Source organism: Doryrhamphus excisus, linkage group LG21 (assembly GCF_037039965.1).
Source record: "Doryrhamphus excisus strain RoL-2023G ecotype Guam linkage group LG21, RoL_Dexc_Guam_v1.1, whole genome shotgun sequence".
NCBI classification, from domain to species: domain Eukaryota; kingdom Metazoa; phylum Chordata; class Actinopteri; order Syngnathiformes; family Syngnathidae; genus Doryrhamphus; species Doryrhamphus excisus.
In genome coordinates this window covers 10,236,845-10,252,207 of record NC_136377.1, presented here as the reverse complement: position 1 = coordinate 10,252,207, position 15,363 = coordinate 10,236,845, and the positions used below count along the sequence as shown (strand labels likewise).

Sequence of the window (15,363 nt, the reverse complement as noted above, 5' to 3'; positions counted from 1 at the left end):
TTGCTTTAATCAGGGCGAGTAATGGAGGTAACATTTAGTGTTGACTGCTTGACAGACGCGGCGGCGGTGGCGACGGCCTTTGTAAAAAAGTGTAGCTTGGACAAGCAGATCAACGTCTAATCTAAAGTTCACTTTAGTGAAACCGATCCATTGCTCCATGTCCACGTCTTTATTTGAGGATGAAAAGAGCCTCTCCTCAAGTTCGTGAGACGTTGGCCAAAAACAGTTCGTCCTGAAAATCAAAAGGCCCGGTGCCCACTTGGCTCCGCCGAGGCCATCCCGGAGTGACACACGAGGGAGGAAATATGACCACAGAAATGGAAGGCAGAACCACACCACCGTATCACCCCCACCTCGCCACTAGAAGAAACACCATTGGAAGAAGACTATCTGGGAGAGCTTTCATTCTCACACTGGTGGCTCAATCTCCTGTACCCGTGACTACTGGTGCATATCCAGTAAGGTACAAATACAAATGTATCAACCAAAGTGAATTCAAATGAGATTTCCTTTGCCAAAGTATCCGCCCATATGTTCAAAGCACAATACTGATACTTGCAAAGAAACATCTTTTTGAGGTGGTGTAAAATGTTTGAGGACTGTTGTATTAGAGTAATACTAACGCTGGGAGCTGTACCACCGGGACTTCCACCTCAAATAGTGTTTACCCTTGCAAGGGAACCAGCCTTCATGGAAATATCTTGTTCACGTCACATTACAACATTACCGTGCTACTGGCATTGTTAGCCTGTTCGATTTAGCAGAAAAGTTAATAGTGGGGCAGATTTAGCGCATACTTGTCAGTATGTCAGTATAGTATGTTCCTAGAAGGATTTTACGTTGCCGATACCAATCCCAGTAATCCATGAGGAAGCATGATATAAAAAACACTTGCCCAAAGTGTATTGATTAGAAGAAAGAGTAGAAAATGGATGGATGAAAGATGGCGAACACGGAAGCAGCGCCTGGCGAGTTACGCGACAATATGTGAATGGATTGTGGATTTGTGTATCTGCTTTGAGTGTTGTCCAAGCTTTCGTAAAAGCAGGCATCATTGCTAAATTAAACTCACTGTTTTGCGTCTGTTGCCTCTTTTTTGTAGAACATGTAGTGCTAGGGAGTTAGTACATATGTTAAGACACCCCGGAACTATTGAAGTTGATGGTGTTTCCACCCGAATGGTTCAGGCAAAATGAAGAACCATTTTGTCGAGTTTTTTGGGCTCTTCTTTCGCTGCAGTTCCGAGTGTTCATGTTGAACAACAAAATAAAATTTGTCCCCCTCAGACTGCTGCTCTTCAGCGCTTCAACCGTATGTTTTAGCATGCATCTTACAACACGGTGCGTCTTATGGTGCAGAAAATACAGTAGTTGTATCCCATTCCTTAATGTGCTTAGTCTTAGGGATGGTTGGCTGGTAAAAGGAAAGTATCTCGGCCCCAACCGTCACATAAAAAGTCTGCTGTCAATTCATTATCTTGCACTTCTCAAACTGGTGGGGGCAAATGTCTATGCAGGGCTTAAAGTATTCCAACACGACTCGGGGAAAGGTGGATGTTTATGTGTGCTGTGCTCCAAGAAGCTAGCTAGAAGCTAGTGTATGCTATAGGGGTGGAGCCGAACCCGAATATTTTTTTTTTTACGAATAATTAATTTGAACAAATACTTAAAATGTTTGTATTCTGGAACAATTAAACATATCAGAAAGCTGTGTTTCTTCGTGAGACCGCAGTGCATGCCCAGATCAGCCAATGAGTGACTGGTGTTCAGCAGTCAGGGGTGGAGGCAGAGAGGAAACATGTTTTATTACTTTCACAATTGCTCAACCGTTCGTGGATCTGTGCAAAAAAGTTTCAGTGGATAAAAATCTTTTTTTGGAGCCGACATATATTATAGGCACTGTGCTTATACATATATTTTTTTTATTTTTTGCGGGAAAAAAAGTTCAGGCTCAGGATTTTTTTTTACTTTAAGCCCTGTCTATGTCACAGAGATAAAAATGAGGATTTAGAAATCTCCACCAGCACTTGAGAATGACGGCTATTCTATGATTGTTTCCCTCTTTAAAGCAATCAAGCAGCTTCCAATGATGCTGAACCCAGCCAGATTAGACGAGGGGGGTGACATTGAGGACACAATAAAAAAAAACAATGGATGATGTCTAGGGAGTATTGTGAACTACACTCCCACCACTCCTGGAGTTGTCAACAACTGACAAAATCTGGTCGAAAGACTGAACGCCATGGAAGATGGAGGAAGATGGAGGTGCTTTTGTTTTGGCCTTAAGTGTACACACTTATGTCGTTGCAGATGTGAAGAGGAGATGGGGAGGAAGCACACTTATGAATTGTGACCAGTAAACCCCTCCTTGGTCCAATTGTTGCATATATCAAATCATATTGCTTTTTCTAGGATATTTGATGATGTGTTCAATGATGTATAAACCTATACAAGTGGCCAAATTGAGGCAATAACACTGTTACTGTGTAACTTGAAGTTGTTAAAAACATCCTTACATCGCTTCCGTGCAGTCCAACGATTTCATGGCTGAGTAGGCCAGCCAAAGGTCATGTACCATAATCAAGGGTTTTTGGAAGTTGAGGAATAGCAGGCTTTATCGGAAGAATAGTTGTGTCCCATTATGTGCATTAACTAGTTGCCTCTTTTTAGCTGTTTTTATACCTTTAGAACAGTCGTGTGTTCATATCTCACATAAGGATAACGGAGGCAAATCTCCAAAAGAAGTGCAGTTTTCCTTGAAGCTGAACTAAACTTTGCGGCTAGCTAAGAACATCGTTCATCACTTATCAACACAGAGAAAACTTAGTATGTCTGGCAGGCTGCCTACACCAACTTTTCCCAAAGTTCTGCATGTGATAAAGCTGCAACAAAGTGGTGACATAAATGTGACATAAATGATATTGTTTTGGATTCCTTCTCCCTCCTATAGAGTACGAAGATGGTATCGGGGGTGGACAGATAGTCAAGGTTGCATTATGCAGTCAATTCTACTATCGGCGGCGCTCTCAATGGTGTCAGTGGAGATTAATGCCTTAACAGTTTCACATTTCAAACTCAAACAGATTTGAATCATTAGAAAAAATTGCAGGGGGTGCCTGAGTGCATTAATAAGGAATGCTCCTGGAAAAGCCAGCGAATTAAGAAATAAAGGTCTACACTATAAATAGCATGAATGGAGGTTGGCATTTAACATGAAGCCTGATATTTATACTTACTAAGCTCTGATTTACCCCCCCTTTTCTATACTGTAATAATATTACTTATTAGCGCTGCTGGTATGGAGCAATATGCTTTTAGAAGTAATTAGCGCCGCCTGAAGTGAAAAGTCTCAGCGGGACATGTTATCTTGCAGCGTGTGGGACGTGTCGTGTGACAGCGTGACAGCCGCGAAAATATTCATGCGCCACAGAATTATTGACATAGAAAACATATTAAAAGTATGTCATTATGCTAATTCGGCTTCCATCCTCCACCTCCCCTTTGCAGTTGGGATATACTGGATGTCGATGCATCAGTCAAGGTAAAGCATCACATCCAGTAAATTCAACATTTCGATGCGGAATTGATTGTTCAAACTCCTACTTTTCAACAATCTTACATCAGTCAGAGGTGCCACGATAATTTATTAGAAGATTTTTGGGGAGGTTTTTTGTGTGTAGCTTAAATGCTAATGAGCTGTGTTTTTCGCCAAAAAGCACTACTGTGCATTTTATCCACTTTTGACCAATACCCAATAAATATACTAAGCACTTGTCCAATGCAATGCAACACTATTGGGACAGGAGGACACAAAGCAACTAGCAACACTAGCAGAGCTATGTGATGCTACACTGCTAACATTACACTCCCATTTTACCATCAACATCATGCTAGGTTAACTTATTCTCTGAAGAAAAACATCATGATCAAACATACACATCTCCCACGTCTGCATCGGACAGATAGTTGGCAGAGCTCTGTGCTGGGCTTTATTTGAAAGGAACAGCAGGTAAATCACTCAAGATTACATTTTTTCAACTCAGATATATAAGAATGCCACATCATATGTTACCAATAGTGTTTTAAAAGAACAGATAGCCAACGTTGGTCATTTGTCATAAGGTGTATCAAAGGAATGTGTAGGGGTAGTTGGGGAGGGGTGCGTTTTGAGTGGGTGTTGCCTGGTAAAAATAATAATAATAATAATAATGCAATGACCCAATGTTTGTTAATGCACCTAACATTCTTGTTTGCAACATTGGAATGAGTGACTGTCAAGCTTGAGTGGGAAGAAGGACATCACGTGGAGATGTCTGTCCGACGCACAGTTGCAGATATCTGCTGGAGAAGAGCGCGCCATAGAAAGACAGAATCTCATGTTGTGGTGAAAACTGTCCTTTATGCTACTTTCTTGGCCCTTTGTATTGAGTTGTGGACTCCTATAGAGTAGCCTAAATAAGGAAGTCCGCCCCTCTGTGACATCACCCAACTTCTTTCAGGGCTCACTTCCAAATGTGTAAACCTCATTATCTGAAACTTTGGCATTGTTTAACATGAGAATACAACATTCTAACTACATTTATAGGTCAGAAAAGTGGAAAAAACACTAAGTCCCCTTTGAAATATAAGTTATATTAGAAGTTGGAGTAGATTCCCACAATTTGGATGACAATGTGAAGTAGTAATTAGTTTTATGCATGTTTTTGATTGAAAAAAATTCCATGATTCTGCAAAGACTGACAAAGAAGATAGCATTTGGGGGCCATATGTTATGTTCATGTGTTATAGCATGTAGCACCACCCCAGCATTCAAGGACATTGTGCAGGTGCAATCATTCCTTCATTTTCTACCGCTTATCCTCACCAGGGTGCTGGAGCCTATCCCAGCTGTCTTCAGGCAAGAGGCGGGGTACACCCTGGATTGGTGGCCAGCCAATCACAGGGCACATATAGACAAACAACCATTCACACTCACATTCATACCTATGGACAATTTGGAGTGGCCAATTAACCTAGCATGTTTTGGGGAGTTTTTGTATTTGGGAGGAAACCGGAGTACACGGAAAACATGCATACATACACGGGGAGAACATGCAAACTCCACTCAGAGATGGCCGAGGGTGGAATTGAACTTGGGTCTCCTAGCTGGGAGTCCTCCGTGAAAACCACTTTCCGCCGCACAGCCCCCAGGTGCAGTCAATAAAGTGTTAAAATTCAGGGGGAAAAGAGCCTTCAGGGAAAACTCACAAGGAGTAGAAGTCCACAAAAATGTGCTAGCTGCATATGTTCCCAAAATAGAAAACAGAAAACCAAATTAAGAGCACCAAACAGGTGCTCAACAACAATGTGAAAACAAAGGAAAACCACAACTGAAGTCCAACCTGTCATGTGGAACGTGACACCATGTCCATTCTTTAATGGACTAATTGATTGCCATGTTTGTCCCTGGTTCAAACGACACAAAACTGGGACTTCCAGTGATCCCATCATCATTACAGTGCCTCACCTTGGCTTTGTTGATGGTGCAGTGCAGTGCATTGTTCTCCTGGTCGTACAGCAAACTGAAGTCCAGGGTCCCCAGTGTGGCTACAAGGAAGACAAGGAGATGAGAAAATGAGTATCTTAGGGAGAGTAGTAAGGCACACAGACAAACTCGGTGAGGCGAGGAACAGAAATCAAACTTTGTTTTCTCTAGTTTAAGACACTGATGGGGAAATACCAAAGGAGAGTATATGCAGTATTAAAGCGAGTAGTCCACAGACCTCCGCCACCTGTTAACAATTTGGTGTTTTGATCAAAACAATATCTGTCAACTCTTTGTGACTCATAGAACTAATTCATCCAAATATTATGAGTGTCTTTTTTTGCTTAAATCGGTTTGTCTAGTTTTTGTGTTATCCTGATAACAAGCCAACCAACAAATGGTGTGAAAACAATACCTGTCACCTTTGCACTTTGAACAGTAACATGTACCTTCTGTTCATCAAACAAGCTCAGGCGGAAGTGATTGAGTTTGGTGATTCCTAGCAAGAAAACAATATTTTCATCTGCCAAGGGCATTTCACACGGGACTGTTTTTTTTTTAACACAAATGTGAAATATCCACCAAATTGTTTCCGAAGTCGGAAGCAACACGCTCTCACTGGGAAAGGTGCATTAATATCGGACATGCTGTGCGTCCACAGAGGTGGAGAGAACCACAGTGCTCCCCAATGTCTGGAACACGGTCGTCCTGCCAAAAACGTGTTATGATCACATTTCCACTACTAATGTTGTGCCAAGATTGTCTGCAGTTCGTAAACGCGGCGCCTTCATGTCCGGCTTCTTAGCTCCATGGCACCAGCAGTAACCAACAATTAATGCTCCTCCTGGGCAGGCGAGCTTCTCCTGAGCTCCACCGCACCACGATGCCTACGTAAAGCGTGCCCGGAAGCAGGCCCTAAATTAAAACGGACGGTTTGGGCGGGAAGCACAAATCTAAAGAAATACAGCTGGAATAGGTGCAGATTCTGTAAGATCTAGAAAGTTTTCTGTGCGGGTTATTGTGTGTAGCTGCTCTATAGGACTCCACAAATGAATACCAAGTGTCGAAAAATGAGCACCCCTTTAAGTTAAATGTAATCAGCGGAAGGGTTTTAGTTAAAGTATTTCATGAAGGATTTTGCACTTTAAGATCGCCGAACCACAGCACCTGACCTGCTCCTTATCTAGCTTAATCATTCCTCCTTTTCAGAAATTCAAGAGCCCTAATTAAAGTCCAAGACAGAAGAGAACAAGCCAGGCCCAAGAGGCTGAATGACATATTGCATTGATGTGCATAATTGAGTTGGTACACATCAAGGTTTTTCCAGGTTATTGCCTCCTGTGCTGTTCACAGTACCTTCGATAAAAATTAAAATAACCAAATTAGTCATCAAAAAAGCCCAATTAGGAAAAAGTGGATGAAAGTCATGCTGGTTTGTGTTAAAAGCCTTTTTATAATTTGATGGGCAATTTGCAAATGCGGCGGTTAATTATAAGATGAAGGCCGGATGAGAAGTTAGAAAAACAGAACAGAACTTTAACAGAAACAACCGTATATCGTGGTCGGAGGCGGGGTGTGTGTTTAACAGGCGTCAGGTGCTTCCTCTGCAACCTTTTCCTGATTGAGGTCGACCGCAGTGTTTGACTCTGCCGGCTGAAAGTGAGACCCAGTTGCTTGCTGCTTTTAATTAGCTGACTTGAACATTTGTATTTATACTGGATATATGTGTGTATGTGTACATATATACAGTATGTGTGTGATACTGTGAAGAAGGCTGACTTTGTCACATCCAGGTAACTCTTATATTGTACTGTGCAGGTCTTCCATTTTGTCCCATCAGCAAACCAGTCTTTCCCTACCAGCCTGCACCATCTGGCTAGCGGTGGGGGGGCTCTTCCCTGTAAGATGTCATTATCATCTACCGCTGTGACTACCAGAAAAAAAAGGCCAGTTGGTCTAATTCAGTTTCCAGAGGCCTTAAGTCGTGACTGCCCAATTGGTAACAGCGACAAATGAATTGTGCCATTCCAGAAAAAAACGGCTCTGGATTAAACAGACACAAATGAACACTTTGTTGCCATCACAACATCACAACTTGTTCCTTTGGCAATGATACTCTTGAAAGAAAATTTGGTTAAGAAATTAGCATAATTATTAGAAACTAATCTCACGGAAAATGAGTCACCCAAAGAAAGAGCCAATGAAATAGTACTTGTGTTTACTTTACTTGCCAAGAAGAATGAGAGAACCATGGCTTGCTTAAAAAATATCCAGTGAAGTCTGATGTGAGAATGCGTCTAACAACATAACTTAGATCCCAGGAAGAAAAGCCTGCAGAGTCATAACCCAATCATTCATACTTTTGCTAGATATCGTAAAAGTATTGTGTTATCTTTTAGAACTATGCGATACTAGAGAAAATCGAAATGCGTCATTGAATTTCCATCTTCCATCCAGCGATTCCACAGCCCTTACTGTAGAGGCATAACGTGATACTGTAACTATAGCAATTTATATTTATATTTTATCTTGAGAATAAAACACTAACATCCAGTCTAGTGTGGCTGGAATCACATCCTTTCAGTACTGGTACTTGAAAGAATACAAGATTGGCCTACATTGGATTTGTTCCCTTGTGTGCACTACTTTTCTTATAAGTCAACAGTCATATCAGAATGTACTGCTCATAATTAGAAGTTTTACCCCAAACATCCACTGTGAACACAGAAGTAGAGGAAGTACAATGCTCTTAATGTAAATAGTTTTGGGAGTATTGCAAGCTCTCACAAAAATGTGTCCCTTTTTTTAACCCATGTAGTTTTGTTTTCCTCCAAGTCACCATGTAGGTGTTGTATTGAAACAACAGGGACATGTGCGGTTTCATTATATTTCATATAAAATTGCCAACCATCTATTTTCTAGACATGGGTGTGTTGGAGCCTATCCCAGCTGTCTTTGGACACTTGTGAGGTGTTCAGGCACAATCGAAATTGTGAGTGATAGGCGGGAATTGTTTTTTCATTTTTCTTCACATACCTCCTATGGCAATTACCTCCCCCATTTTGGGAACCACTGCTTTAGAGCCTCACGTCTCAAAGCGTAGAAAACAGCACTATATGTGCTAGCTAGCCAGTGCTAGCTGTTACAATATATACCGCAGTACGGAGTAAGCGTTTGTGTGAGAGAGATCTTGGAAACATCCAGGTGGTTTTTGCATCGCATATCATTGTTCCTGCGACTTGCTTGCCATGGCAGCATTACAGAGGAAGAGGATAAAATCCACGATAACTGTGTTCTGTGTTGTGTGAACAATCTTACAGTGGAACCTTGGTTAGCTATGACCCGGTTAGGTTGTTTTCGGTTAACGTTCAAAATGTATACCAAAATTTGGCCATAATAGGTCCCCTTTAACATGCTTGTAGGCAGCTTGCTAATACATGGAAACAGGAAGCGGAAGTCAACCCTGTCTATGATGTCATCAGTGGTTGCCTCTGTAGTTCTTTGCTAACTAACACAGTTACGCCACAAGTATCTGCTTTCTTATCGATTACTGCGATATCAGCAAAAATTGAGCTAAAGAAGTCCCAGCATTTTCCAAAAAAGGTGAGAAACACTATTGAATTCAAGAAATATCCATCCATCCATTTTTATACTGACTTCCCTAAAGCACCAAGCTGGTGTTTTGCTGTGAATTTCTATGTTGCTGTGATGTTGCTATCTTCCAGGCACATCTTCAATCAAGATAAAAGTGAGGTTCCATTGTCATTCATCATTTGTATACATTTAAAATTGTTTTCTGCATGTAACACATTGTGTATGCATGTAACACATGATCAGGTTATATAATGATGCAAAAGATGGCATTCAACGAATAGACGAAGAAGTAAAGCTATCCTGACTTCTGCTTGAAGCCTCTGAGAAAGTGAAAGTGAAAGTATGTTATGATATCTGTACACTGGACGTGACAACATGCTGCTCATGTCACATCCTTTCGCTCTGGGATGGCATTGTTGACGCTGACAGGAAGTGAGGAGACGGATGGCTGCTGTCACGGTAGGGGGGTATCAGTTAACAGCAGCCCTATTACTTCTCCGAAGGCACTTCCAGGAGAGCAAAACTGCACAGCGTAAGTCTAACACAAACAATGCGACAAAACAGGCTGATCCAAACAGGACCTTGCCTGAAAACCAGGATTTGACCTTCGTTGGCGAACCAAACTATGAATATCAAACCATGTTTACACTCTTATTTGATTTGCTGCAGGTGTGACAGTAGAGGTTTGAGAATTTTTTGGGGGCGCCGGGGGGCGGCATCCGAAGAATCAAGTGACACTTGTTTGTGCCAGGCCTGAATAGGCCGCAACATCTCTCATTACTTGCCTCATGGGATGGCAGAGAAAACAGTATTTGCTCTGCTTATTACTACCAAAGAGATGATTTGAGATGAATGGGAAAGTGAGTTGTTTCAAATTTGTTCAACAGGCCAGACACGCACACTTGACAGGACAATCTGGCGTTGACCTCGGGGGGGTGGGAGGTGTGTGGTTGGTTATGGGAAGAGATGAAAATAGAAAGGAAGGTCTAAGCTTGACAGATCAGCTTCCCACGATATATGCAGAAATGATTCACTCATTTGCATAGTGATCAAAGATGAAATGCAGTGCCATTCAGTCTTATTTGAAAAAAATCATTACTTCTGCTTAGGGCTTAAATGACAACTGCACTTCATCCACAATCCTTATGTAAGACATGTCTTTCTCTTTGCTTGGTATTTAAAAGATGTAAAAACAGATAAATACAGACAACACATTACCGCATTACACTCACTAGACCAGGGGTGGGCAAACTACGGCCCGGGGGCCACATCCGGCCTGCCAAGTGTTTGAATACGGCCCGCCCGTTCTTTCCAAAGTATTTCATTTAAAGTCAACATACAAGCTGGCATCATGGCTTGAGCCGACATTTTCATGGTTTGGCGGTTTTATCAATTTTGTTATTTCATGCGGTCTGTTGTTTACAAAGTGAAAAAAGGGACACAAGCACATAATAATAATAATAATAATAATATTAAATAATAAATGTATTCTTCTATTATAAATTTATAACGTACTTTACATCAAATAAATGATCTCAAAGTGCACACATAGCAGATTGCATAACACTTTTACAGATACAATAATTTCGTTATTTGATGCGGTCTGTTGTTTACAAAGTGCTCCTGAAAAAAGGGACACAGGCACATAATAATAATAATAACAAATAATAATAATATAAAATAATAATAACAAATAATATAAAATAATACTAAATTTATTCTTATTATTATAAATTTATAACACACTTTACATAATAATAAAAATAATAATATCAAATAATAATAACAAATAATATCAAATAATAATAAATTTATTCTTATTATTATAAATTTATAACGCACTTTACATCAAGTAAATTATCTTAAAGTGCACACATAGCAGATTACATAACACTTTTACAGATTTAATAATTTCGTTATTTGATGCGGTCTGTTATTTACAAAGTGCTCCTGAAAAAAGGGACACAGGCACATAATAATAATAATAATAATAATAATAACAAATAATAATAATATAACATAATAAAAAATATTTTTATTATAAATTTATAACACACTTTACATCAAATAAATGATCTCAAAGTGCACATATAGCAGATTGCATGACACTTTTACAGATTTAATAATTTCGTTATTTGATGTGGTCTGTTATTTACAAAGTGCTCCTGAAAAAAAGGGACACAAGCATATAATAATAATAATACAAATAATAATAATGACAAATAATAATAATACAATAATAATCAATTTATTATTATAAATTTATAACACACTTTACATGAAATAAATGATCTCAAAGTGCCCATAAAGCAGATTGCATGACACTTTAACAGATACAATGGTTCCAGCTGGACTGTTATGTATAAAATATCGAGTGTGGCCCCCCCGTCAATTTTGTTAAATCAATGCGGCCCGCCAGTCAAAAAGTTTGCCCACCCCTGCACTAGACAAATATTGATGGTAAGTTAATTATACATAATCATGTGTCCTTCTGACTGTCTCAGTAGGTAAGACCGCTTGTCTGAGCCAATAGATGAAAACACCTCCCAGTTCGCTTCATTGTCATACCTGGGAGTCTACATTGTGGTGAAATTCCTCCACACGTAACGTGAGCTGCAGCAAGGTACCATGTCCTTCTCCTGATCACAGCACCCTGCCATTTCCTGAGCACGTTATGTGACCATTCCATGTCCTTCATCCCGCTCAAGCTGGACAAAGTCGTCCAGAAACACATGGCAAGCCAAGAGCACAGGTAAGAAGAGAACCAGGCGCATTGACAGACATCGGACCATTAGAACATTTTTAGCAACACACTGAAAACGGGCGACCCACCAGTTGAGAATCACAGCTTAGAACGTTGGATAACTTGGCTGTCCTTATCAACATGGGGATTTTTGACTTGTAGTCAGAAATTGCCAGCAAGCTTTCCCAGCAAACTTCAAGGAAACAAACGAGTAAATGAATGTGAGTACAGACAGGAGGCTGTCATCTTCACTGGATTAGTGCTGGGGGTTTTAGGGCTATTTTACTCCTTAAAGGAAAACAGCACTTTTTGGGGAATTTTGCCCATCCTCCACAATCTGTGTGTAAAACATGAACACACGTCTTTCCCTTTTCTAAAGAGAAGAAAAACACCCAACAAGAGGGAGCTAACAATACACGTAATGGGACCCTCAAAAAAACTTTTATTGTTTTCTATACGCTGTGAGCATGCAGTAACAGGTACATTCATGATAACATGTATCAACAGCGGCATAGGAAGCACAAGTCTGTTTTCTAATCATGGCTGACTTTGTGACAGCCGCCGCTGACAACCTTTGGACAAATATGGATCCACAACCTTATCTTTGTGAGCATGAATGTAATATAATCTATATAATATATAAGGACAATGAGCGGCCGATAACAGAGAGTAAACGTCAAAGCAGACAGGGGCCGCGACTTGGTGGTGTGAATGTGGAAAGGTGTTACCATCAATGGAAAGGCACCAAGAGACTGCATCACGAAGATGGAAGAATTGTTAGCGCTAACAAACACTGCAGTGGTGGAAACCTTTTTCCACCTACACAAAATCAACTAGAAATGGCGACCCTGCCTGTAGAATATACACGTTCAAAAGTTAGCACTACTCCCCATGCAGTACTTACCTAGGCGGGCAGCGACTTTAAGATCGCACGTTGGACTCCTGGTTTTAATTTGGCATTTTTATTTTTGTCCACGAGATAGGAATATTTTTACCCATCCAAAGCATACAGCAATATTTCTCACATTTTGACGGTGTTCTGCGAGCTACTGAAATGATCAGTGTGTGTCGCTATTATTGTTGGATAATGTCATGCATGTAAAAACAGTAAAAAAAAAAAAATAAAACACTGGAGCTATGGAAACATATGTCCTTTAAAGCTTCTCAACTGGTTTGGCTGCAGGACCCACCATCACCTTTCAATGACAGGCGGCCACCCAAAATTGCAGATTTTTTTTAACATAAACTTCTCAGTTATTTAATACATCCATCCATCCATTTTCTATGCATCACTAGGGTCTCGGGGGTATGCTGGAGCCTATCCCAGACAGGACCTCAAGTCCACACTCGATGTCCTTCTTCTCTTGGTCAAACTTGCTCAAGTCGCCCATAAACATGGCACGCACCTCGTGGTGTAGCAAGCAAATAGCACAGATGCAGGGTGCATTCAGGGACATCGGGTCATTACACGATTGACCCACTGCAAACAAGAATCGGTTGAGAATCGCTGCCTTAAAGGACGAAATCCCCCAAAATAGAATGAATTTGTCATGTTTTATGTATGTATGTACTATTATGGTCAAATAGCCGTGACATTGCATGGTATGCTGTTTCCCACTAGGAATTAAACACATTGGAATAACAGTGCATGGTGCAAAATGATAGCACGACCACATATGAATATGCATATTCCAGGATAAAGTGGTTTGAAATGATTGACTGGTTTCAAGTGGGAAAAAGGAGGACATTAAAGGGCCTCCTAAGAGCTTGTTGATGTGAAACCATGCGGCTGCAACAGTTTGTCCTTCGGCAGTCGAGCTTCTTGCAACAAGACAGACCACCATCCATCTAATATGAAATAATTGCTATTTGACTGTTAGACATTCTATCAGTAATTCCCCACTGAGCTCATTTGAGCTGTGAGTCGGAGTCTATTGCCTCCTCCCCCTGGTCCGGCACTGATCTCCTCTTACACGCTCCGAGCGGCCTCAGGACTCAACACCCCCCTACACGGCCGCTCAGGTGCTGGTTAAGTTCATTTGCAAGGTCTACGGCGGGGGGTGTTGCACATTGAATAAATACCGTCTAAAAGCAGTAATGAGGAATGAAGTATCCTGGCAGCCAAAGTCACCAAAGGACAACACCGCTGCAGGGGAAAAGGGAGTTCATATCCACAAGTGCTTTATTTTTATCGCACATGTAAAATCGTTGTCTTTTGAGCCTCAAGCTTGTGAGATGACTTTGCATCTGCCTGATTTATTAAAGAAGAAGAAAGCTCCCCACTTAATAATTGATGTTAGCATCAGCCCACCTCTATTGTAAGGTAGCCTGCAGCTAAATCCATAGGAAACATATTGATGGAGCCAACCCCAGTAGAATGGCTTAACTTGGAGATTTGCTGCCTCCTTCTTTCTAGTAAAACTCTTTAGGCTTGTTTAGAGTAGCTCGTCTTTGCCACTGAATGACTCTGCATTGGACTTTTTGGAGTATGTGGCCTGATGCTGAAACGTTCGTATTCAGTATTCGTATTCAGTATGTAGAGAAGAAACTTTTATGGCTGCTGTGTCAATTAGCACCTCCATTTTGGTGCAGGTGTGACTATGACTCATCGTCAGTCAGGATATGGAGAAGAAGAAATGTGTTGGACATAACAAATTTTTACCCCCAATTACCCCCCCCATAAGTTAGTTTCAAAACACTCCAAAAATTGAGCACAGATGTTGCAAATGTGAAATTTCTTACAGTGCAAGATGAGCTTTAAGGCAGGTTTATTTTTATTTATGATGGGTGTATTTTTCAACCAGTCTGGGGTGTACCCCACTTCTCACCAAAAGACAGCTAGGATAGGCTCCAGCATACCCACGACCCTTGCGACATAGAAGGATGGGTGTATTTTTCAAATCTGTGGACAACCAGCAGAATAAGAATAGTATTACCATAGCGTGGTAGCATGAACAATAGTCAGGATAGATTGTGAGCCAATTGCAGCATTATCACATGTATACCCTCTAATGGGTCGAATGGGTTCTATTAGATATAACTATAGTTTTTTCCAGATTTCATGTTGTTGTTATGATCGGCGATACAATCAATGGTTGCTAAAACTAGTAGCTAAACCAAATTGCAATCACTTGCTGAAAATAAACGTGAGAACCGTGCGGGAAGAGGCGCCATATAATGCTAGCTGTATCTTTGAATGTTGGTGCCCTTTACACTCCCTTTAACTGTAATAATGGAAGATGAAATCCGCGTTATCCCACCAGGTCCATCGTCGCACAAATCACATACCAATCACTCACTGTAGAGAATTAGACAACTCTAAAAATATCCAGTGTCTATTTTTAATCAATGGAGGCTGCAATCAAGAGGCAAGGAAAAAACCAAACATTGTTGGATTATTATTAATCATCAATGTGAGCTCAGCCTAAAAAGTTAAGAAGCAGCTCGCCTGCTGGAATGTTTTCTGAGCTTCCAGTGTGGTGAAGACCAGGCAACAATACATA

At 40.8% G+C, this 15,363-nt stretch overlaps 1 protein-coding gene across 2 annotated transcripts in view; it reads right to left on the bottom strand.

Annotated features, from left to right (window-relative positions):
• Positions 1 to 15,363, bottom strand: part of doc2b (double C2-like domains, beta) — a 118,501-nt gene that overhangs the window by 55,392 nt on the left and 47,746 nt on the right. For both annotated transcript variants that reach the window (XM_078787988.1, XM_078787989.1), the window contains exon 3: positions 5,506 to 5,585. In XM_078787988.1, the coding sequence (XP_078644114.1) occupies positions 5,506 to 5,585 (80 nt within the window). The remainder of the gene's footprint in view (positions 1 to 5,505; positions 5,586 to 15,363) is intronic.